The 24,959-nt window shown below is 40.9% G+C and overlaps 1 protein-coding gene across 5 annotated transcripts in view; it reads left to right on the top strand.

The window, feature by feature from the left end:
- Positions 1-20,064, top strand: part of SLC12A4 (solute carrier family 12 member 4) — a 39,969-nt gene extending 19,905 nt beyond the window's left edge. Inside the window, exons 5-25 of one of the 5 annotated variants that reach the window (XR_015913718.1) lie at positions 345-399; positions 715-845; positions 1,340-1,581; positions 2,749-2,963; positions 3,953-4,117; positions 4,192-4,290; positions 5,973-6,030; positions 7,191-7,365; positions 7,778-7,896; positions 8,373-8,471; positions 8,782-8,901; positions 9,663-9,767; positions 10,743-10,911; positions 11,927-12,122; positions 13,100-13,269; positions 13,451-13,582; positions 13,677-13,784; positions 14,595-14,779; positions 17,329-17,462; positions 18,926-19,096; positions 19,816-20,064. Coding sequence is in view for 3 of the 5 variants with exons in the window: in XM_088530895.1 (XP_088387021.1) it covers positions 345-399; positions 715-845; positions 1,340-1,581; positions 2,749-2,963; positions 3,953-4,117; positions 4,192-4,290; positions 5,973-6,030; positions 7,191-7,365; positions 7,778-7,896; positions 8,373-8,471; positions 8,782-8,901; positions 9,663-9,767; positions 10,743-10,911; positions 11,927-12,122; positions 13,100-13,269; positions 13,451-13,582; positions 13,677-13,784; positions 14,595-14,779; positions 17,329-17,462; positions 18,926-19,017 (2,769 nt within the window). In the remaining 2 variants the exon portion in view is untranslated. Of the gene's footprint in view, positions 1-344; positions 400-714; positions 846-1,339; positions 1,582-2,748; positions 2,964-3,952; positions 4,118-4,191; positions 4,291-5,972; positions 6,031-7,190; positions 7,366-7,777; positions 7,897-8,372; positions 8,472-8,781; positions 8,902-9,662; positions 9,768-10,742; positions 10,912-11,926; positions 12,123-13,099; positions 13,270-13,450; positions 13,583-13,676; positions 13,785-14,594; positions 14,780-17,328; positions 17,463-18,925 lie in introns of all 5 variants that reach the window. The other 4 variants (XR_015913717.1, XM_088530895.1, XM_088530894.1 and 1 more) reach the window with 4 other exon arrangements.
- Positions 20,065-24,959: the final 4,895 nt, after the last annotated feature.

Here is a 24,959-nt window from a genome sequence, read left to right as displayed (position 1 = left end):
AAAATGGTATGCTCATCAAAACGCTGTTTTGGGGGTTTGGTCCCAGTCATCACTGCCTGCTGGGATGCCTTTTGCTGGAGTTTCAGCTCTGCACAAAGTGATGCCTGCGCTCTGTATCCCGCTGTCTCTGCAGAGACCTATTATTTGAGCTGATAGAGCAGCAATCATCTCTCAGGCAAAAGTTTCCGCAGCTTAATGATTACATTCCCGTTATTTTCTTTCCAGAAATTGACCTGTCAGGGCAGAATAAGTAGCAATACTGGCAGTTTTGCCCTAACAAGAAATAGGTTGCATTTAAAGAAAATTTGTTGACACAATAACTTCCTTTTCCTTGTTTACCCCAGACTATGCTGACAACCATATCAATGAGTGCTATTGCAACGAATGGTGTTGTTCCAGGTAAATGTAATTAACCAATTTATCATTTGTGGAAAAAATAGTTGCTTTAAGCTATTAACATGTCTTTTTTCCTTGGAAATTTGCTTAAGCCAGGATACAAAGCCTGAATTCCTATCTTATATCTGTGGTTTATATCAGTTAGGCTAAAGATTTATTTGGCTTTTAGTTACTACTCTGCTAACAAAGTTATTTTAACCGATGCCCTAAAAAAGCACATGCGCAATGTATAATTTTGTTGTATACTTCCTATGAGTATTTTAACATCTGTGACAGTTAAGAAATGACTATTTTACTTCCACTCTCCTTTTTTTGTAGCTGGTGGCTCCTATTTCATGATATCCAGGTCATTAGGCCCAGAGTTTGGTGGAGCTGTAGGGCTCTGTTTTTATTTGGGAACAACATTTGCAGGAGCGATGTATATCCTCGGTGCCATTGAGATTTTATTGGTGAGTAGTACTGTGCTAGTACCGCTTTTAAGAGGATTGATATGTGAAAAGTACTGCTGGTTTGAATACATATATGAATATGAGGGAAAAAAACGTAGATACCACATTTATACATTCTTGGTTCCCAATTTTTGCATCACAAGTGCTGCTGTTTACAAGTTGCACACCCTGTGGCTATCCAGAATGAAAGCTTGCTTGAAAACCTGTACAGAAGCATGACTTGATCAAAGAAACATGCTCAATAGTGATAAAGTCAGCTCAGCTGTGCCATTGAAATTGAATGGCCCCTTGGGGTTGGACCAGATACCTCCAGAGTTCCCTTCCGACCCTCACTGTTACGCGATTCTTTTATCCCAGACTTTTTTTCCTATTCCTGGAAAAGGGCATTTTGCATATTGGGAAGTGGTTTACATGTTTGGTATAGGTAAAGATTACAGTAATGTTGACAGAGTTGTGTTGTTGTATTCCTTCAGCTTGTTTTCTTCTTGTTTCAGACATATATTGTGCCACAAGCAGCAATTTTTCATTCCTCCGGTGCCCATGATGCATCCAGTGCAATGCTAAACAATATGAGGGTGTATGGAACTGTGTTCCTCCTCCTAATGGCAGTCGTGGTCTTTGTAGGCGTCAAATATGTTAACAAATTTGCTTCCCTCTTCTTGGCCTGTGTAGTAATATCCATACTGTCCATTTATGCTGGAGCTATCAAATCCATCTTTGATCCACCTGAATTTCCGTGAGTAATTTTTCATCGTGGGGGAATGTGCATTTGCTGATGGGAGATGGGTAGAAATGGGCTGGCTGAGCTTGTGTGGTTACTCGCAGCTCAGAACACTGTAGCAGTAACTGAGCAGTCATCACCTCAAGTGCTTACTTTGATAATTAGGGTCCAACAATTACAGCAGTAGCAGATTTACAGCAGTGAAACTGTTCCTCCCTTGCCGTCTCCTAGGTTATTTTCTGAATGTTTCTCCCTATCTTTCTTCAGGCTGTATTCCTTTTTCTTCTCCTGCAGAAAGCAGATATAGTACTTATCTTTAATTCTGGAGGAGAAGGCTAGTCTGAAGTTACAGTTTACAGGTCTGAATCCCGTAAGAAGAGTCCTGTTCCTTCCATTTTCTGAGCTTTAATGCTTAATGAGACCTGTACCACTTTTTTTTTTTCTGGAGGACTTTTCTGATTCTTTAAGTTATATCTGGCTCCAAGTGCCAGGGCTGGCACGGAGGAATGGAGAGGATTCAGGATGGAGAGGGTGAATGAATCCCTTAGTGATAGTGAGCAGTTATTTTGTGTCTCAGCATTTTGGGGAACCATAACCCAGCGGTATTTGTGATTGCTTTGATGATGCTCAACAGGCAGTGTGGGATTTTACCTGATTATAAAGCTACAGACAGACTTAGCAATGATGCACTCTGTCTTCTGGTTTGTTTTGGTTGCTTCTAATTCTGAAGGGAGAAAGTCAGGTTTAACTGCCGCTATTCCGGAGCTGAGGTAGCACTATTCTAAATATACTGAAAGAGACTTTAAACACTTTTTAGTTATTAGGATGTTAATAATATTTGATTTTCCTCTGTTCTAATAGTTCTGTTTATACGAGAACAAAAATGTAGCAGATCTCTCCCTTTCGTTGTTTGAAGTTATTTTTTCACTGATACTCGTTAAACTGTACTGATTTTGCTATTTTATACCTCTCCCCAAATGGTTGGAGAAGTGACTTTTATACCTCTGAGTGTTAGAGGAAAGAGTTATAGTCCTTGTTCTCTTGCTAGCACCTGCTTGAAGCTGAGAAATGTTGGGGCAGGCTGAGATGATATGAAGGGAGGATGATGGGGAAGGGAGAATTTCCTTTCCAGGTGCCAGATAATAATAGTAAGTCTTTGGGTGCTCTTTATTTCCCTTCCAGGATTTGCATGCTGGGCAACAGGACTTTGTCAAGAGATCAGTTTGATGTTTGTGCCAAAACCATCGTTAAGGATAACATTACTGTGGGCTCTAAACTTTGGGAGCTCTTCTGCCACAATACAAACTTAACCACTGAGAACTGTGATGAGTATTTCCTGCTCAACAATGTGACGGAGATAGCGGGGATTCCAGGAGCAGCTAGTGGCATTTTAAAAGGTGTGGTAGAAAATTTTCCTACCTTAAGAGAGGAGACATGCAGATTAGTTGAAATGAGTTGCGCTGTACCATGCTGATTGATAAAGAGGGACTAAATGATTGACTAAATGATGACTAAACTCTCTTCAGTGAAGAAAAGCAAGTGTTATAATCCTTAAAAGAGCAGATGGCATTTATCTCCTGATACAGTACACGTGTGTTATAAAATTGACCAAATTCACCCTGTATATGTTGTAATTTCAGTAGAAAATTAATTATAATTGAGCAATACTTGTGTGATATAGTTGATAACATTTTTCAAAGTTCCATTAACACATTTAAACTAGAGAGTCTTAGACTTATGTCCTGCAGGATAACAGCATAGGTATAAAAATGTCTCCTTTGTGTGTTCCTGAGTATAGACACACCTAGATGTGCTCCTTGTCGGTTCTGTGTACAGCTGCTAGGTGTTCAGAGTTCCCATTTTCACAGCACCCTTCTAATCTAGCTCCTAAAATGGGCTCAGCATTTGCTTGTGAAATTTCAAAGAATACATTCGTATGTCAACAGTAGAATTCTCCAATTTTTTGACTGTCTAAAAACAAATTAGTTTTAATCCACAAACCTGGTCAAAAACTACTTTGGGTTCTCCAAATCACTATATATAGATATAGTGGTTCATTAGAAATCTTAGTGTATTTCTTGGAGCTAAAATAAGTGTGGAATTGAAAGAATATTAATCGTTAATACTGCTGGAGGTAATACTGAGGCATAAAATGTAAATGTGCTTTAATTTCTGTGGGCTTTTCATACAAGTTCACTCTTTTTGTTACAGATTCTCTTAAAAACATTTTTTTTTAAATTTTCTTTCATGTAACTTTTATGTCTCGTTTGTATTGATCGCTGAATTGCATGAATTGCATTTGTAGTCTTTAGTCCTAGACCCATTATGAGAACAGCTTTGAACTGAAACATGCTTTTCTTTTCTGTGGTGTTTTAATAACCTCAAGACAACTTATGGAGCAATTATTTGGAGAAAGGAGAGATCCTGGAGAAAGCACATCACCCGTCTGTTGAAGCAGCAAGTCAGAAGAACAATCTTCATTTGTATGTGCTTTCAGATATAGCTACTTCATTCATGGTGCTGGTTGGCATCTTCTTCCCTTCTGTGACCGGTGAGAACATTGGGAGAAGGGGGCACTTGGTCTCTGGGCTCTCTCCCCTCCTCATGTCCAAAATGCATTTTCAGGCATCATGGCTGGTTCAAACAGATCAGGGGATCTCAAAGATGCACAGAAATCCATTCCCGTTGGAACAATTCTTGCCATTGTCACCACCTCACTAGTCTGTATCCTTTTAAAATCAGCAGGGGTTGAGCACGTTGCGTCTCCACCGAGCCGCTCTGCGGTTGATTCATGCAACTGCTTTCAGTTCACGAAATTGTCAGGGTGAATGCAAGCAGTCCATGAAAACAGAGACAGTCATTGAGCTGAAAGCATCTGATTTATCTTGTTGTTTTCCATCCCTTGTTTTGTTCTTTTGCATTCAGTGTTTTTTTTTTCTTTCCTATACAGTGCTCTGTGGCTTCTCAGAGTGGTTGAGTACAAGTAGGTTGTGTGTGTGTGTGTGTGTGTTAGCTTTTATGTAGTAGACCATTAAGATGAAGGAATGTCTGAAATTCAGAGATCATAAATTTCAGTTTCTTAAACAAATAGGTCTTTTAGTTGAATGCCACCAAGGAGCATATGCTGTCTTGAACATTTTAAAGTAAGAGAAAGCAGAGTTGGACTAATTTAGTATATCTGGATGTTCGCTAGGTGCTCCCAGCCTGTTTGTCCTGAGGCTGGAGCACTGAGTCTGGAGACTGAGGGGTGTTACTGACCCCTGGTTTGTAGGTGCCAAGTGTGTGCTGGCAGCAACAACCCCTGTCCCATGTGGAGTTGTTAAGTTTCACGTGTGATCCAGCTCCTGAGGGCTGGAGTCCATGGGAGCTTTGCTCAGGAAACACTGCACTTTGTCTCTCATCTCTCCTGCTTTGGTCTTTGGGCTTCACTGAGCCCTTGATGCCCTAAATGACAATTTATTGAGGTCAGAGTTTAAAAAAGAAGGGGGGAGGGGGCAGTAATGAGTGAAGGCAAGAACCCATAACTCAGATTCTCAGGTTGCTTGGCCCAGCTTCTTAGGAGCAGGACTCTTTACAGATGCTACTTCTGAAACTGGCTCTGTACCAAATATTCTGTGTTTCCTATGAATGTTGCAGATATCAAAACAGTTTTAGACATCATTCCCAGCTCTACTGTTGCTAACAATTTAAGATTATGTTTTTTTCGTGGTGGATAAATTTATACCCAGATATTAACACGCCACCCAGTGGAAAGCTCACGCCATAATTTTTAGAAGCCATCGATTATTGCCCCTTTTATTACTCTTTGTATTTTACTATTACATTTTAGAACGAGAGGGAAGAGTTTAGGATTGATGCATCCTGAAATCATAAGGTTAAAACAAGGCCAAAAAGGAATGACAGACTAAAAGATCTGAAATATTTTGTATTGCCCAAAGTGGAAGCAGTGCAGCTTCATAACCAAACCAGTATTCCAAGACCTACGGATGATCCCGGGTACATCGGAGACCAGGCAATGAGAAAGTGTATGCTGATGGTTTGCTCTCCATCCAAAACATCTTCAGATATAGAGAAGGGGACAGATATTTCAATATATTTTTTTGTTTTATTTTAGTAACAGATAAAATCAGTGTTTACATGTAATATTATTTCCTTGAATGCTAGTTCTTGTATCCTACTTCTTAAAATGAGTTTTTAAAAAATAGCATCCTGTCCTGTTTAAAAGGTAAGCATGAGCACTGAGCTTTTAATTTACTCGGCGACTTTATCAAGTATTTATAGAGATGCTGCTGTGCAAATGTTATATGGCAAAGGCAGGCAGTGAACTTTTTGCAGAATTTTCTGTAGTCATTTACATCTGTCCAATTTAAATAATTCCTACTTCCTTAACACATTCTGTACTCAAGACTTCAGTTGTGTATTATTGTTTGGAGCTTGTATAGAAGGTGTAGTCCTAAGAGATAAGTAAGTAACTATTAAGTTTTACTCTTTATCATGTTCCTTTCCTTTTGCAGGGAGGGTATGTTCTTCTGCGCTTATTTTTCTTCTTTTCTTTTCTTTTCTTTCTTTTCTTTTTTTTTCTTTTCCCTTTGGCTTTTAGTAGTGGGTGTCTTTTGGAAAGAATGTTTTGGGAATCTCCATGTATTTGATTTAATATCTTGTAGCTTCTGCCCAGTTATAAATCCTGTGTCTTAAAATATATTTTTTAACTTACTTGACCTTGTTGCCTATTTTGCCAGGGATATTCTGTTTAAAGATCAGATCTCCAAAACAAGATCCCCCCAAATAAACTATGTGTTACCTTTTTTTTTTTTTTGATAGACAAAACAGATAATACAGATGAAACAGATAAAAATCCTCTTGAGTTTTCCTGCTATTTTTTTTTCTTAATTACAGGGTTTTGGCAAAATTACTATCTAGAAACTTTTTTTCTTTCTTTATCTTTTTTTACAAAGTGAGTTTAACAAATCTTTCTGGATTCATCACCAACTGAGAAACTATGACTGTGTATTTTTTGTGTGTGTGTGTGTGTGTCTATAAAGTGTCAATGATATGAATGATATTCTGCCAAATAGTTTAAATAGATTCAGTAGTTTCAACCTGTGGAAAGTTAGCTTGCGTTAGGCTGCCTTTCTTGTCTTTTTCTTTTCTCTTTTTCCAAATGTGTTGACCATGGTACCAAAGCCAAGGGCCAGTATAATGTATATTCGCTGACCTTTGTCCAAAAAAAAAAAATCTCAAAGGTTTGGTGGATATCCTGCACATCGGTCTGTCTGTGTTGGGAGGATTTATTTCCTCAACACTTGTAATCCTTTCCATGCAAATCAAAGGATAAACCCAACAAGAGATCCATATCGGCATCAAATTGGTATTTGGGTTTCTCTGTCCTCAGATTATTAGTTCTCAAACACTTCAGTCTGTGACTCTAATAACAGCCTGTCTAGCACTAGATTTTATAAGTGCTTTTTCTCTAATGTCCCCTCATGTTGATGTTCTCAGTGGACAAGCAGGGAAGCGTTTGTGAATAATCTCTATTTGGGTAGGTGGGAGGGGGAAAGAAAAGCAAAATCCCCCAGTCTTCTGCAGGACTGTCTGACACAAACATGTTGCTGTCCTTCCCACAGGTACGGAGACGCAGTGAACAAGAACTTGGTGGTGGGCACCCTGTCCTGGCCCTCGCCCTGGGTCATCGTCATAGGCTCCTTCTTCTCCACTTGCGGGGCAGGTTTGCAGAGCCTCACCGGGGCCCCGCGGCTGCTGCAGGCCATAGCCAAGGACAACATCATCCCTTTCCTCTGGGTCTGTACATGTGCCAGAGTGCCCTTCTGTACACAGTAACTCATCAGCTATTTATCTTTCTATTCTTAGAAATTAGATTCATTTTTCCCAGTTCGCATAACATTTAAGTGAAGATGAATATATATTTATATATATTTATTTTAACGCTGTGTTTTCTTTTGTTAAAAACTAGGAGTATTTTTAAAGAATAGACATATGTGGTAATTTTATGAAGAAATCTAACATCTAATTCAGTGAAGCAGAGAAAGCCATTAGAATTATTTAGCTCCTTGCCTAGAGAAAAAAAGTATGTAGGTAAATTACTGCTGTTTTTTGAACATAATTTTATTGTTATTATTCTAACCTCATGAAACACTTGGCAAGCATATTTTATGTTTAATGAGTAAAGTTGAAAATGCTTTTGTTCGTTCAGGTTTTTGGACACGGCAAAGCAAATGGTGAACCAACATGGGCTCTTCTGTTAACAGCGTTAATTGCTGAGCTGGGAATCCTTATTGCTTCCCTGGACATGGTGGCTCCAATTCTCTCCATGTAAGAAGGACAGTTGCTATAAAATAAATGTGATATGCTTTTAAGTTTTATTAATCTGATTGCTTTTCAGAACCATATGTTAAACCAGTAAAGCATATTTCTGGAACCAAATTCCACTTTTATTTCTCTGACATCTGGCTTTGCACACAAATCAGCTTGTTTCTGCTCTGGAGTATACTGTGAAGAAATACATTTTTGCTATGGCTGGATTATTATTTTTGTTGGAAAATGTTCTTTTTTAACATAGATCATTGTGAAAGATGAGGGTAGTGCTGCAGAGAGATCTATCTAGGTCCAGTTAAAATACTTCTCTAAGTACTTTACACTGATAGTTCGGGCTAATAAAAATTAGGGGGTAGGCACATGACAAGGCAGATGAATTTTAGCTGACAATCACATATGTGATTACAGTATGTGCCAAAAGTGAATAAAGGGATGTGCTAAATGTTGTTTTTTCTCTTCTCCCTCATCTCTAGGTTTTTCCTGATGTGTTACCTCTTCGTTAATCTAGCATGTGCAGTGCAAACACTTCTTAGAACTCCAAACTGGCGGCCCCGATTCAAGTACTATCACTGGTGAGCACACGGCCACCGCGCCTGCGCCTCGTCTGCAACCCGCGAGGAATCCAGGGGGGTTAGGGGCATGCTCTGTGTTTTGAATGTTTGCCCTAGACATGGGGGCTACAATGGTAATAGTGATCACCAACCAGAACCCAGATGCTTAATGGGATGAGAGCTTCCCTGCCACAGCAGCATATTAGAACTGTGGGGCAGGGTTGTGCGCTGGAAGCTTGACTTCCATTGAAAAAAAAGCAAGGAATAATTGACTTGTTCTTTGCTTTTTCTCCTCTGTTACTCACTAATACCTCTGTTTTTCTTGTTTCAGGGCCCTGTCATTTTTGGGCATGAGTATTTGCCTGGCGTTGATGTTCATTTCCTCGTGGTACTATGCTCTGGTAGCCATGCTTATTGCGGGCATGATATACAAGTACATTGAATATCAAGGGTAGGTATTTAGCACATAGAAGAGGACAGGATGGAGACTGGATCTATTTTTTTATAACTTGTCTCTAGCTTTCATGTTTGGAGAGGAAACGGGCAGTGTCTGGAGACATGAATTGGAGAGACTTGCCCTTGTTAGTGGCTTTTTTCCTTCATTATTTTGTTTTGTCCATGCAGACGTCAGAAGCCTGAAATGTGAAGTGGTCTGTTAAATTCCTGCATCACAAGAAAACAACTATACCTGGGGAGTGTGTTTCTGCTGTGTATTGTGCACTGTAGCTGCAGATCACCTGAAGGCAGCCACCTTTTAATCCAGTTTATCTGGTGCAAAGGTTTGTCCTTCAAAAAGGACAGTCATTGGGAAGGCAAAAACAACCAAACACCACCAAACAGCAAACATGAAGCTGAATCCTTGCTTATACTGCCTAAAATAGATAATATCTTATGGGGTTAGTCTGGGCGGGTGGCTGTATAACTTATTAAATCATGTATGAAAAGGCGTGGTGTTGGTTTAGGCTTGCGAAACCTCATCTGTAGTGGAGTGTTGTTTACAAATGAAACACAGAAAGATGGTGGTGTCATACACCAGATACTTGCAGTTGCTCTTGGGGTGATGTATGCTTATACATTCACGCCACGCACACGTATACATCTGATCAACGATGTGTTTCATGTTGTTAATTATAAAGTAATGATTTCCCTAGCATACTGTAAGCGTGCAGTGAAATGCAGCTGTGTGTTGGCTGAACTGTGTGTCCTCCACAGTGCGGAGAAGGAGTGGGGTGATGGCATCCGGGGCCTCTCGCTCAGCGCCGCGAGGTACGCGCTGCTGCGCCTGGAGGAGGGCCCCCCGCACACCAAGAACTGGAGGTAACGTGGGAGCAGTCTGCTCGGCTCTAAGGAGCTCAACCATAAAGGGGATTTTTTTGGTCTGTGTGAATGAATTAAAATACCCGGAATATAATACAACAAGCCTGTACAAGCTGTCCTGATGCCAGCCTGGCCCTAGTGTGTGGGCCCTGTATATGGGCAGAACTTTCTTACGCTTTGGGTCTTTAATCAGAGGAAGCTATGGAGAGCTGTGGATACAGAGGCTCAGAGAGCTCTGCAACTTGCCTGGGGTGTGTGAAGAAGTCCCTGCTATCATTCTAGCTTTAAGAACAGGAACAGTAGCCAACATTTCTCCCTCTCACCTTGTGCCTTGAAGACAGATTATTTGGACAAAAAGCCCTCTTCTTTATTAAGGGCTCTTTATTAAGGACTTTATTATAAGAGGGCTAAGCTGCTCTATTAGGCTCTGAAAAGGAATACTAAAAGTCTGCCTTAAATGAATTCTCTATATTTTTTTATTTGCTTATTCATAAGATAAGAGAGAAAATACCTAACTGATTTGTAGTGGTACTTGAAGGGACAGAAGGCAGGTGGGATCTGTATGTTTAAATAAAATATTCGTATTTTTCCTAGTGTTTGGTACAAATGTCCATAAAGATGTAGGGGGGCAGCTTATTGCACGAACACCGTGTGTGCCCTAGTTACACCTAACTGAGCCTTGGAAATGAAGCACATAAATAAGACTCTAATGCAAGCCTCTTAGCCTAAGTGCATGAAAAGGCATTATTACTGCCAGATGCTACAGCAGAAGAACTCCCTTGCTGTTTCAAATCTGCCTTGAGACAAGAGGAGTAAAGTTAGTATTAATTAGAACCCATTTAATGTGTGAGTTACAGAAAGGCCATACTGCTTTGTTGCTGGTGTTCGTATTTAAGCACAACTGGCATAACAACAGTTTATTAATGCTTTAAAAAATTTTGTTTAAAGATTATGTTCCCATTTTACTTTCTGTAGACCTCAGCTACTGGTGCTTCTGAAGCTTGATGAAGATTTACATGTAAAATACCCTAGACTGTTGACATTTGCATCCCAGCTGAAAGCTGGCAAAGGTTTGACTATCATAGGTTCAGTGATCCAAGGGAATTTCTTGGAGACTTATGGAGAAGCCCAGGCTGCTGAACAGGTTGGTGCTTTAAACATAAACCCCTAAAGAAAAATAGGAGTGGGTGAAGAGAGACCTAAAATTTTTCATAATCATATGTGGCAGAAGAGTTGGCAAACATGTTTCATTTTTCCGTTTGTGGCTTCAGGATTGTAAGACCAGTGTTTTCAGCTTGTTTTAAAAGCCTTACTGCATAAACCATCTTGGTTTATAGAAAAAAAGAGTCACTCTGAATTTATGTATGGTGATTAATGGAGGAAAGAGGACTGTTCAGCTTTCTAAGGCTAAGAATTGCTTCTTGAAATGAATTGAGGAAATTTGTTTTGTTCTTTTGGTGTAATGATAAATTTATCACAAAAAAGAATGAAGGGACACTCTTTAAATTTGTTAATATGTTATTTAATCTTCCCTGCTGTGTAAACATGCCATTTTAGCCCTGTTTACATCTGTTTAGTTACACCATGTGATTGCTTTTTTCCCCCAGAGGCTTTTTGAAGAGAAGCATCACTACAAATGGAAAACTATTTCATAGGCCTATGGGTGGAGTTTGTTTGTTTTTAAACAAAGCATGGTGTTATTGATAGATGTGGGGTTTTGGTGCTTATATATGTAAAATGAATATAATAAGACTGCAAGTTGTACGTGGGAATCTGATAAAAGGAATCCAAGCGAAAATAACTAACCTCAGATTTAAAAAAGTGGTTCTAGGATGAGAAAATAAAGCAATTATTGATCTTCCTAACAACTGCTGTTGTTAAAAATAAGGGATTGTAGCACAAACAAGTAAAAATTCTTAATCCTAATTTTTTAAAATAAATAATTATGCATGGAAAGGAGCTATGTATATTTTAAACAAATGCGATATACAATTATGAGCATCGTCGCTTCTTTTTTCTTTTTCTTTTTTTTTTTTAAAGAAAATAAGGGAGGAGAACTCTGCCTTAAAATGCTTTTCACTTGTGAATCAGGGTTTTACACTGTAGTCAAATGATGTAGAAAAGCTTGATTGTGAATTTTTACCTTGTCTATCTTCCAGACTATTAAGAATATGATGGACATTGAGAAGGTGAAAGGATTTTGTCAAGTAGTTGTGGCCAATAAAGTTCGAGAAGGAATTGCCCACTTGATTCAGTCCTGTGGACTAGGTGGCATGAAACACAACACCGTGGTTTTGGGATGGCCGTATGGCTGGAGGCAAAGTGAAGATCCAAGGTCATGGAAAACATTTATAGGTTAGTTCAGAGTGCTTTGTGTGATCAAATGTCTTCACTACGTACAGTACACACGGTGGGATTTTAACAGAATCTCTGCGAAATATTTTTTGTTTTATACTGCTTGTACATTCCTCTCTTGTTCATGAACTTATGCTCTAGTTAGAAAAGTTAAGCCTTAGAAAATATATGCAACCTGATCAATTTGTGCCATTGCTAGTGTTTTTTAACAGATGTAGAAATCTAGGGGCATTATACCTATATTGCAAAGGGAGTAAATGCAGGAGTTGAAGCAAGTTTCATAGAGGAAAGAAAATATCTCTCATGATTCCAGCGGATATGGTTGAAAACAGAGGAGAGAAATATAGCTGTGCTTTCAGGCAAAGCAACCAGCAAATCCTCTCAGCAGTAAATGATTTCTCACAAAATTCTGTTTGAAATATCACTTTTCTTGAATAAGGAGACCTATGAAAGACTCTTATTTCTAAAGATTAAGCTAGCAGATAAAATTCTTCTCTCTATCATACGTACTTAAAAGTAATGGACTTGGGACATACTGTTTTTTGACAAACTATAACTTCTTTCCCAGATAACCCCTGTCTTTTCACAGGTGTTAAATTATCCCTCTCTATTGTTGGAGCTAACACTCTCCTTGCATTCCCTCCTTCCTGCAAAGTCTCAGATGGTCCAACTATTTCGATTAAATACACTGCAGCTATAATGCAGTCAAATTAGAACTGATCAGATGCTTTCTCCTTGTATGTGACTTGGAAGATCACTGCTTTTATTTCAGACCTGAAGCAGGGCTTGTATTCCTGAAAGTCTTTTTTATCCTGTGTCATTAGGTCAGAGCAGTCTCTGCAAGCCTTGCTGTACTCACTTTTCTTTGTATAAGCAACAGCTTTTGTGGTTCTTTGGTGTTTGCTCAATGAGTACCTCTTCTACTGTAGATCCTTCTTGCAGCATTGGAGGTAACTGTTTGTTGTTCTTTTTGGCAGGTACTGTTCGTTGCACAACTGCAGCTCATTTGGCCTTATTGGTTCCCAAAAACGTGTCTTTCTACCCTAGCAATCATGAGCGTTACAATGAAGGCAACATTGATGTGTGGTGGATTGTGCATGATGGAGGCATGTTGATGTTGCTTCCTTTTCTACTCAAACAGCACAAAGTAAGGAGATAGAAAAAGCATATTTGTTGTTACCTTCCCCTATGTATGTCACTGTGAAGAAATATATCCCAGTGGTGGAGCCTATGTTGATAAACAATCGTGGGTTTTATTGGAAAGGTTCCCTTTTGTAGAGCAAAAAGTTATTGCCCAAGTGTCTGAAGAGCTTGTGTTTCCTCACTAGGTTTGGAGAAAATGCAAAATGAGAATTTTTACTGTAGCCCAGATGGATGACAACAGCATACAGATGAAAAAGGACTTGGCTACTTTCCTCTATCAACTCCGAATAGAGGCAGAGGTAGAAGTGGTAGAAATGGTAAGAGACTGAACCTGTTTTTTACTTTATGGGGCAAATGGCAGTATTTGCTTATCACTTGATTATGAGAGTAATATCTTCCTTATTTCTACAGCACAATAGTGATATCTCAGCATATACCTATGAGCGAACTCTTATGATGGAGCAGAGATCTCAGATGCTGAGGCAAATGAGGCTGACAAAAACAGAGAGGGAAAGGGAGGTATGTCATTTGTGGTTGGTTGCTGTGCATTGCTGAGGGAGGAGAAACAAAATGCCTTCCTGGTAGTGTTTTATATAGCTGCTTCTTGAATTTAACTCCTCTGTTCTAGAGCTGTAAGAAATGTCTTTTTTGTAGCTTTCATTTATTTTTTTTCAGTTGTCGTGTCCAAAAGCTGTGTATAGTCACTGGAAAGCCTGGCTATACTTGCGAAGCCATACGCGTTTGAGGGGAAATAACAGCAGTATGTAAGCTGTGGGAATGATCTGTGCCTTCCCTTTGCAGTGTGGATGATGCTCAGAGACGTCAGAATACAAGTCTCAACCCTTTTTTGACCTTGTTTTGGTTTTATGTGGGATATCCGGTGTTTTGTTTCAATTATAGTATATCCTGTTTATCTTCTGCAAGTTTCATTCAAGCTTAGACTGCTAGGACACTTAGCTATGACAGGTCCAGGCTGTGGCTTATTTTTGTACGTGTCAAACTTTTTTTTGTCATCAGTTTTGGGTTAGACTTGTGTTTTGTTGCAGGCTGTCTCCTGATGAGAGACGCACAGTCTCTTTCTCCTAGTATAGACTCAGCCTCTGTTAGTCCAAATTCGACATGGCTCACACCCATCAAAATGGTTTGAACTCGGCTTTGTAGCTAAAGTTGCTGTCTAGGCCAGATGTTTGGTATCTGAGCTGCCCTACGTGCTAAAATGATGGTAAAAATAAAGGATACAACGGAACAAAAAGCCTTCCATTGCCTAAAAGGAACTACAGGTGGTTAAATAAATGTCCAAGTACACATTGTCATGCATATGCTCTTTAGGCCCAGCTGGTCAAGGACAGACACTCCATAGCACGTCTGGAGAGCTTGTACTCGGATGAAGAAGATGAGACGGAGCCAGTTCCTGAGAACATCCAGATGACCTGGACGAAGGAAAAATGTGACTCTGAGAAGCGGAACCGAGGCAGTGCTGTGGGGAGCTTCAGAGACCTGATCAGCATTAAGCCGTGAGTCTTGTCAGAGTCAACACCTTGCGCCTCCTGAAAGTCTCACTGTGCTGCGCTCTTAATTTTTTCCTCCCTGATCTGTGCTTTAGGGTTGCACACTGTGCCTGAGACCTGACTACTGAAAGGGCAGCGTTAGCCTCCCGAGGACTTACCAACCTCCTTTACATGCAACACAAATGCCTCAATACTTAGTATAGTCAAGTTCTAAACTGGAGCTGTTAAATTGTATTATAACCCTCCCTCTCCCCAGAACCTCAACAAAACACGTGTTTGAAAAGGCAGTGAAGTGCAGATGTCTAATGCAGCAAGAAAAGGCTGGTGGCATCTGTTAGAAGTGGAGATGGTGAATGACTGGGGATGGGATACATGTGTGTGAGAAAATTATCCAAGACAGACTCACTGTTGTAGGAGCCCTGACATCTAACAGCAACCTTAGTAGTACCATGTGTGTGTCCCTCAAATAGCTGCAAGTGAAGCACTGTATGTGGTTCTGTTTCCACAAATCTCCCGTGACATCTTTGATCTTGCATCAAGAGCCCCCTCACAGTCAGCTTTGCATACCTGGCAAAGTTCCAGGTGGCTTATTACTTATAAACCAGTGAGTTCCAGTCTCTTCTAGGATGAATCAGACATAGTTTATATACTGTAGAAATTCTGCTGAATTTGGTGTTAACTACCTCTACTTTTTCCTCTTCCATGCTTTCAGAGAGTGGGAAAACTTGTAAGTTTGTTATTTAACTTAGAAGTTCATTAAGATGGCTAAGAGGGAAGATTTCATTTTCTCCACTAAAAGCTGCAAAATTGTATGTAACCCTGGAAGAATAGAAAAGGAGTCAGAGTTCAACAAAATCTTAGCAATGTTTTTGAAGGGAGTAGGATTAGCCACTAAAGCTAAACGTTATTATAAATAACATCTCAGGATAACTCTTCTAGTTGTGTTGCAAGAACCAAATCAGGAAAATTTGTTCAGGAAAGAACAGAATTACAGATTTGAGCTTATTTTCTCAAGCAAAACAGGGCATAAAGTTTAGAAGCTTTACTCATTTAGAGAAACTCAAATTCTGCAACACTGTTATTTCTGGCCATTTCTGGACACCAAGCAAATCCTTTCTTGTAGCCGACATCTTGAGATAACTGGGGAGATGCCAGTTTGAAAGGTCACTTTGGAGAATGCCAGAGCTCTAGTTTTCAATTACTTTTTCCAAACTATACATGGTTTATAACAGTATGTTGTTTCTGGTGCAGTTTTCTTACTTGCTTCCTGTAAAAATAATGTGACCTCTGTGTTGTCCCTGACTTTTTGATGCTGACGTGGTAAAGACAGGAGATGTCCTTGCTCTGGATAACATAATATGAAATAACAGAGAGTTTATCAAAGTGGATGACCTGTGGTGTTAGGAGTATTAATCGTACTGTTGCATCTTCTGTTTTATGCATGGATAGACTATTTCTTTGCAAACCTAATATCAGAAACCTACATTCAGAAAAGAAGTCAAGTTATTAACAGCTTTAACTCATAATTGATTCAACAAAACTACAGATTCAGGCTCAACTCAGTTCTACTTGATACCTGTTTTTAATGTATTGAATTTATTCTTCTTTTAAGTCTACTTCTATTTTGCTTTTCCAATTAAGCTACCAAAATAATGACTGATTTTTTTTTTTCCTGTACCAAGGGAACATTCCCCATCTCAAAATCCCTCCAGGATACTTTCCAGTTCTGTTCCTGCATGAATTGATGTTCGTTTGTGATGATAGCATCTGAATGAATAATCCTGTACCTCTTTTAGCCTGGTTTTCTAAGGAAGGGAGGCATCTGAGTTCATGCTGCGTCTATTCCCTTCTCTCCCATAACTTCTGAACCAAGTGGCTGCTCAGATCTGAAAGCGTGACTGAGGTTCCAAAGATGCTCAGATCATGCATGTTTTCTCTTGCAAAGTGTCAGGCAGCCAAAGAGGCTGGTTAGTGCCCAACTGAAGGGTAAAATCCCAGAAAAGACCCAAGCAGGCACCCTTCCCACCCTTCGGAGCTGCGCCCCAACCTGCCCATCCACAAAAACTGAGCTTTCTCTGGAGCTGTCAGCTGCTGTTTGGCGTGAAAGGACAAGTGCCCTTGTGAAAAGTGTGGGTGCAGCCTAACGCTCCCAGCTTCCTGCTCGGTGCTGCGACGTCTCTGGGAGTTTAGTGGGACCAGTCCTGAGCAGTGGGTGGTCGGTGGAGTGAAGGCTCTGCAGCCACAGGTGTCCCTTGTCAGTGTGCAGATGGGTTCTCACTTCTTGTGCAAGACCGCATGATCTGTATAAAATGCCCCCCTTGAAGGGTATTTTAACTTGGAAATCTGAAGACCTGACTCCAGGATGGACTAGCCTTAGCCCAAGAGCTGTACAAGATATCTCTTGTGTCTTTGCTGTGTTATTGTATGTTGAATTGACATTGAATAGAGGATTGGGAGATTTAAGATTTGCTGTTAATGACTTTTTAATCATTTAGTTTTCAGAGGCTGCAGGCATATTTTTCTGAACAGGAAATCTGAATGTGATTCTTCCACAGGAACCAGTCTAACGTCCGAAGGATGCACACAGCGGTGAAGCTCAATGAAGTTATTGTAAATAAGTCCCATGATGCCAGACTTGTTCTCCTCAACATGCCTGGTCCTCCAAAGAATACTGATGGTGATGAAAACTGTATCCTTTTGAGGAAGGCCTGGTTCACATATAAGATCTTTCTTTAATCTATGTATTTGGATTTATTGTACTGGAAATCTTGCAAAAATTGTAAAACAACATTGTCTAAATTCCTACTGATTCCAATTTAATTTATCCAGGTCCTGGGTAAGTCTAGGGCTTTGGTGACAATGACACAATTCACTTGCAAGTATTTTGCCATTACAGGAAATGTTAAAGCCTGTCAAATTGTTTAACAGCTTTGAAGGCAGGAGTGAAGGCTGGTTCTGAAAGGAACATAGACATTGCTGCACTAATACAGCATCGTGGAGAGGTTGGTCACCTGCTTGCAGCAGAGGAGGTTCACAATGCTGATTTTGGCAACTCTCAGCAGTGGGTGTAGGAGACCGGTGAGAAAGTGTTCACTGCAGCCAGCATGCTGGGCTGGGGACTGCCTCACTGTGAGCAGCAGGCCCTGAAGGGTGGGCTCGCGTAGCAGAAACGGGGAGCTTTGCTCCAAGACTAACGGTGCGACCTACAGTATTTAGGCATGTAGACACAGGGTGCAAGCAAAGCCAGAGCTGAGGGTTGTGATCTGGTGAGTGTGCTGGTGTGGCAGTTCTGTCCACAGCTGCTTTTCAGCCTTGGGTTGTGCTGTTAAACTGTCAGACCTTGCATTAAGCTGTGCCAAAAACATTACACAAGTCACTGGCCTTAAATCACAGCCCAAGGGATGGCTGTTCCCTCCCAAGTCTGGCAGGAGGTGGTAGCAGTTAACGGCTGTGACCCAGCAGCCGACTGGCCGAAGGGGCCTCAACACTGGGGGCAGAGGGGGCCACAACTGCTACAGGCCAGGGAGCTTCCCAAGGCTAGGGGTGGCTTTGGGTGGGGATGCTGTATCCTGGGCTACCGTGACCAAAACCCAGACATTTGTGAAGGGCAGCTGGGAGCGTTTAGCTGTGTGGCCGCCTGTTCCCATGGAACTGTCTTCACGTGGAAGAGAGGAAGCGTGTGGGACCCAGGCTGACTTGCCATGTGATTCCATTCCTGCCTCTCCCTCCCCACACCTGAGAAGCTGCTCAGAAGTGAGCAATTTCTCTTTTAAATAGTCAATCAGAGGTTTAATATTTTATATAAAATGGTAAAAACTTTGAGTCACATAGCAATTTTAAGTGTATTAAAATAAATTTAGTAGTATAACATTTCTGAATACAGTGAGAAGTTTGATACACTTAAAAACTCCTCTCAGCAGTCCTATACCATCACTACCTGTTAAATTCATATTTATATCTGTTTACAAAGATGGATATCAGATGTTTCAAATTTAGTCAAGCAGTACATTTTAAACTCATCTATTTTGCAACATAAATATTTTTAAATGTTTTAACTACAAATAGTTTATCCTAGTAGCTGGAGAAAAAAAAAAGGCAGGGGTTATGTATTTGGTGTTATCTTTACCTTTGTCCTTAACTTTACTGACACAGACATGGAGTTCCTTGAAGTCTTGACTGAGGGCTTGGAGAGAGTCTTGCTTGTTAGAGGAGGCGGCCGAGAAGTTATCACGATTTACTCCTGATTGTGATGATTGTACGAGCTCCTAACACTTCTTCTTGGTGATAAAGGACATTCCAGTTTTAAATGGAGAAGAAAAAAAGGTTTTTGCCTAACTTTCTCCTCATCCAGTCCTATTCATTGTCTTTCCATCTGCAACATACATATCTTTGAGACTGCAGTATTGCTACACCATCCAATTAGCAACACAAGTTAATTGTGAATCTGCCATGTTATTTAGTTTCTGCTTTGGTACTCTGGCATTTGTGCATGTAGTTTTAACACTAAACCTCTTTTTAGACAACACTGCTATGTGCAGTATTTTTAGTAACTGTATGTAAAGTTAGGACATGAAAGTCAGTTACTGTAAAAAGATTTTAAAAGCTTTTTATATTAGGTTTGGGGGATAGAATTACATTATATAGCAGCTAGTTTCTGCTGAAGTTCAGCTATAAAGCATTTTCTAAAAAAGCACACTAAATTGTAAGAGAGGGCTGAAAAGCTTTTGTTTTTCTGGGTTTATTTCCAGAACTAAACTCTCAGTATTGGATTAAGAATTTATACTTTTAATACCTTTATTGATAGAGATTTAAATAAATTATGTTGATATAGTTGAAATTATGTATGTAGCTTGCTACAAACTCTGTTGCTTCTGAGACTTGAGGTTCTGTGAGGCCAGATCCCTATTTATTTTTGTATTTATTTGTCAGAAATATTGGATACGCAGATGCAGAACTACAGAGATTTCATAATAAATTTTGAATCATCAGTGGATTGAAGGACCAGGCCTGTGCAGTTCTTCCATGCTTTAAATTTCTTGCAGACCATCCATCCAAGTACATTGAGCATGCTGGAGTCCAGTGTGTAGAGCTGCACACAGCGATGGGACTGCACGTGCACAATACGGGGGACCTGCTGCTTCATTGTATGCTTTATGTCCGTAGAGGAAAAAGAAGAACAGAAGACCTTTTATTAACCAATAAGTCTCCGGAGATTTTATCAAGCCCATTGAGTTGTACTTTATGTACAGAACATTCGTATTTTTTCAATAAAAGGTTGCATACAGTCTGAACCTATTCTCCGCTCTGTGTGCTGTGGTGGATTACGCGGGAATAGAGGCTGTGGCGGTCGCTGTGCAGAGCTGCTGTGACCTGAGCGCCGGACGGCAGCGCGGGCAGGGCTGCCCCGCTCCCCCTCGCGGCCCCACTTCTGCCCTGCGGAGGTGCCGGTGCCAGCCTGAGCGCAGCCCCACGTTGGACCTGGGTGAGGTGAATCTCCGGGCTCTGGAGCTACCACCCTGTTTAGCAAGAGCTGCCTCACCTGTACGTATTTGTATGAAATTGTCATCCTCTCCTGCTTTCCAGCGCTGCAGGGGAAAGCAGTAGTCCCCTGTAACAGATAATTCCGAGCTCCCCTCTCTGGGGTCGATTAGAAGTGTGGGAAGCAAGATGGGACTGAGGCATTTTCTGATGCATGTGTTCTTACTATTTGGTGTATTTGGAACACAGAGGCTGGCACTGCAGGTGTTTTTTCCCCATCTAACTTAACGGACAACAAGCTTGCTCTCAAGCAGTTGACTTCACAGACATATACTTGACATATACAGTCTTGCCTGTTGTGATAATATTCCTCATTAATGATAACAGTGCTGTAAGGCAGGAATCTGAAAAACTGGCCAGATCTTTCATCTTGTGTAAGAACAAAATAATAATAAATAAATGCTGTTGACAACTCCACCTTTTTCCCCTCTTCCTTGTCTCACCTGCAGAAGACATGTTGAATGTTGCGTAATGGATAAACTTTGAAAAGCACAATGCACTTCATTGACCATTTAAAAGAAAGGGAAAAAATACAGCTTTTTTTATTTATAAATAGTACACTATTTGTAAAGAATTGTGCTTATTTTTATTAACACCAAGGACTGAGCAGTGGTGTGCAAGTCTAGAACAATCATGACAGTTAACACTCCTAAATATTTTTATAAGAATAGTATTGTTTATTAAATCTTATTTCTCAGTCTTCTGCAGGTCCAACTATGAGAGTGTATTCCCTTTACCACATGTACATGTCTAATATGAGCACTCTGACAAATACATACACTTACTCCTCATGAAACGTGATGCATTTTGGTGACAATTCCACCTCTTAGCAGGATTTCAGTGCCACCTACTGCCTGACTAAATAATCTTCTGGGGCCTTTATTAGGTTTTCAACATCAGCGTTAGAACATCCTTCTATTAGACTGGGTTTTCAGAGGTAACTCAGTGCAACGTAGATGAATAATTAAGCATACTGTGTGACATATAGGATTAAATAGGCTCCAATGTAAGACGTTTGTATAGGGAGCAGTATGTTACTCTCCTATTTTAGTTTAGCGCTCACAGTGTTAAAATGTTCTGTGGAATATGTTTTGCTTTGGAGCCTAAAGTCCACCAGAGGGCACTAAGATGCCTCATTTGGTGGTTCCTTAGATTGAGGAAATACCACGGCAGTTTCCCAGGTTATTTGTAAATTAATGTTGAGTGGTAATTTTTGATGCTACTCTATAAACCATATTTCTTTGCATTGTAGATGCACTGATAGCAAGTGAAATGTGGTAAATGAAAAAATTTCCATTTAAACAATACATCTTTCTCCTCATCTCCTGTCTCATTTTCTCCCCTGCGTCAGCCACAGTGATGTTGGCTTCTTCAGTAGTTCCCTCGGGAAAGAAGGAAATGCCTCGTGCTGTGTCCTGGGGTCAAAAGTTCCCTTTCCAGACCGGAGGAGCCGCTGGCCCAGGTGGGAGGCAGATCCTGCCAACACCAAGTGCTGTTTTTCCCTGGTGAGACGTGCCACGTCACTCTGTGTTTGCCACATCAGACAGCAGTAAGAACCACAGCATGGTCTAGGCAGTGACGTAGTTTTTGAAGAAATTTCTCCCTAACAGTCACATTCCCTACTGCAGGCAACTTGGACGCAATGCCCCCTGCCACTGGCCTACAGACTGAACGATCCTGGGGTTGGCAACATCTGACCAAAATAACTGTCCCTACAGCCTGGAAGCAAGGCCGGGCTCTCGCCGCCGAGCGCCATGTGGCCGCCCACGCAGGCGCTGCGGCCTGGCTGGCTCCCGCAGCCTGCGTGGCTTCCCCAGCTCCTGAGGCAGCCTGTGCTGCTGCTGGAGCCGCAGGACACTTAGGTGGGCACATCTGAGGGAGAGATGAGCAAAAGGATCATCAAGGAGGACACTGTGAGGTAAAAGGCTGAGTGGCAAGAGGAGACGCCCTGGCTCAGCTGCTGCCCAGGGCTTTGGCCAAGGTTGTCCCTTTAGTTCCTGTGCCATCTCGTGTGTTGCCGAGGACAACGGCCAGTACTTGACACCACGTAGGGACAAGGTCTGTGGCCACCCCACTAGTGACAGCCTGGTGTTCACTGGCAGCATCAGTAATGTAGTATCTGTACATCAGCATTGGTAATCCAGGGTTTAGACCTGTTTCCTTTCACCTAACCCCGGAGGAGTCTATGTTTCTAGTGCCAGAGAGGCAGCCATTTGTCTTGCCCAGGGCTCTTCTCACAGATCCAGGGAATTTCGTTAGCAGTTTTCAATCACATAACTTCTCGCTGCCCCTGAAAGGCAGTCCTGCCTGCTCACTTCTGTCTCCTCTTGTCTCAGGTGTCCTCCTGCTGCTGCTTTGTGCTGGCACAGGCACTTGTGCGGCCATGCAGCGATTCAGAGCAGATGACCAAGCATTTTCAGAAGCCGAGTTAGTTTTATTAAGACCAGACTAATGCCTGCAAGGTGGCGGCAGTGCAAACGGTTGTTGGGGGTGAAGGGACCATGCCTTTTGGCAGCAGTGCCATATTATGCTGATTAAGCTTCTGCATCGGATGCAAGATGCACTTACAGGTTGGCCCAAAATACACAATTCACGTTGTACTTTGCCTGTCAGCTGCAGCCCAGGAGGTGCTCTCCTTCCACACCCTCTTCCCTCACCAAAAAAAAAAAAAAAAAAAACCCACCAGGAAGACACCATACTGTCCCTACCTCCAGATATAAGGATATAAGGCAATCTCCAAGGTTCAAATACAACGCGTGCAGCAACTTGAACCATAGCTTTCATGGTGTGGGGAACATGCTGCGCGCTCAGCAGGAGCTTGAGGAGAACCTTCTCCAGACTTCTGCAAGTCGGAGTTGACCTGTCCTTGCTGCAGGAGGCACTGGGCAGTGAACCCTAGTGGAGATAATTTCTTCTTCCAACCTGACCCAAGTGCTTACATTTCAGAAAAAAGATGCTTTAAGAAAGCTCTCCTCCTTAGCAAACAAAAACACAAAAGCTGACTGAACACCTTTTACCAAGTGCTGTTTTTCATACTTAGTGCAAGAATATTTCTATTGTGCAGACTAGTAAACAACAGTAAGGATTTTAAGAATTACAGCTCAAAACTGAGAGGCACAAATTCTAAATTCAAGACAATATATGTAGGAAGCCATATGAATCAAGTACTTTGCAAAAACTGTTGTCCTCTTTATGTAGCTGAACACATAGGATTTTGTTGTTACACATTTCATCCGAAACAATTTCCTAAGTATAACAATGAATCTGGTTTCTGCTTTTAAATCTACAACTATGATTAAGTACCTTGAATTGGTTTCTATTAGATAAAAAACAGCAGTCATAAAGAAATAATTGTTGAGACTTAAAAAAAAAAAAAACAAAAGAAATTCACCACAGAAGCATTAAAGATCTAAGTGGAATATGTAAATAGTCCTCATCAAAATAAGCTGGCTAAGCTCAGTATTAAATGTATTTTTAGTTGACTCCTTTCATGTCCATGTCCTTCACCAGAGTCCATACAAGCTGTTCCCACAACACAACTCTTTGTGGCTTATCTGCTCTTTTCTCTTTCAAGGACAAGCACAATTAGCTTCCTCAGAGGCCAGCTGTGCTGGGGTGAAGCACGGCCCTGTTTATTGTTTAGGGACTTGAAGCTAGCACAACTCTAGTCTTGTTGGAATGGCTTCAGCTCTCTTTTTCGTTACTGTGCTTAGCTGTGCTCCATTCATTACAATTTTCAACAACTTGCCTGCGTTTATGGAGATATTTCTCACTTCAGAAGGGCTTACTGGAGAGACCCACTGAAACAGACACCGCTGAAAAGAAAAAGTTGGAGAGTGGAGAGTTTATGTTTCCTCCTGCCTCCACTCTGTCTCTTATGTAGGCTCAGCTTATTTCCCATTCCTTTCAGATTTAAACAGGCATCTTTCACTTCTTGTTTTTGAGGACAGAACACGCCATCCAGCTTTTTTCTTTCTGGAAGCTGTTATTTCAATGACGAATGCAAACCGCCATAAAACACACATAATTGGATAAACAGTATTGGGGGAGCACAGCACCCGCAAAACCAGGTCATACACATTAAGAACACATGCTGAAAATATGCACTGTTTTCTTGAAAGTGAAACATTCCGCTACAGCTAAATCTGAATCTGGTATTTGCATCTTCTGCCAGTTCATGCCTTCCATTCCTTGGCCTTCCTAGCCAGCCTACACTGGGTGCTTCGCAGCACAGAATAGCAACTTTGCAGAAAGTAGGTTATTCTTTCTTTAATGTTTAGAGAGCTCTTTTCACTTTGAAGACTCCTTGACCCCATGGATATAAACTTCTATGCAAAATCAGAGAGATTAATTTATGTTCTAACCTTTGTTCTAAAGAACATACCAGCTTTTTGATGTCCATGAATAAACATGAAAAATGGTTGAAAACCATGACTGAGAGGTTAGTATTTGGGATCAGGGAAAGCAGAGAAATGTGAAAGAAGAATAGCAATTTTTAAGCTTTAGCCCACACATCCTCTAGGCTACATATTTTTATCCCCAAACTCCCTCTTTCCCTTTGCTTTTCCCTAACACCAGGAGTATTGCTCATTTTCCTGCCGGCTTCACTTTGCATGAGGTTAGAGTAGCAATTATAGTACAAGTGAGA

The sequence above is a fragment of the Tinamus guttatus genome, unplaced genomic scaffold (genome assembly GCF_059628265.1).
Source record: "Tinamus guttatus ecotype Peru unplaced genomic scaffold, ASM5962826v1 Tinamus_guttatus_pri_ptg000389l, whole genome shotgun sequence".
Taxonomy (NCBI): domain Eukaryota; kingdom Metazoa; phylum Chordata; class Aves; order Tinamiformes; family Tinamidae; genus Tinamus; species Tinamus guttatus.
Note: the sequence above shows the minus strand (reverse complement) of the source record. Positions and strands in the feature narration are given on the sequence as shown.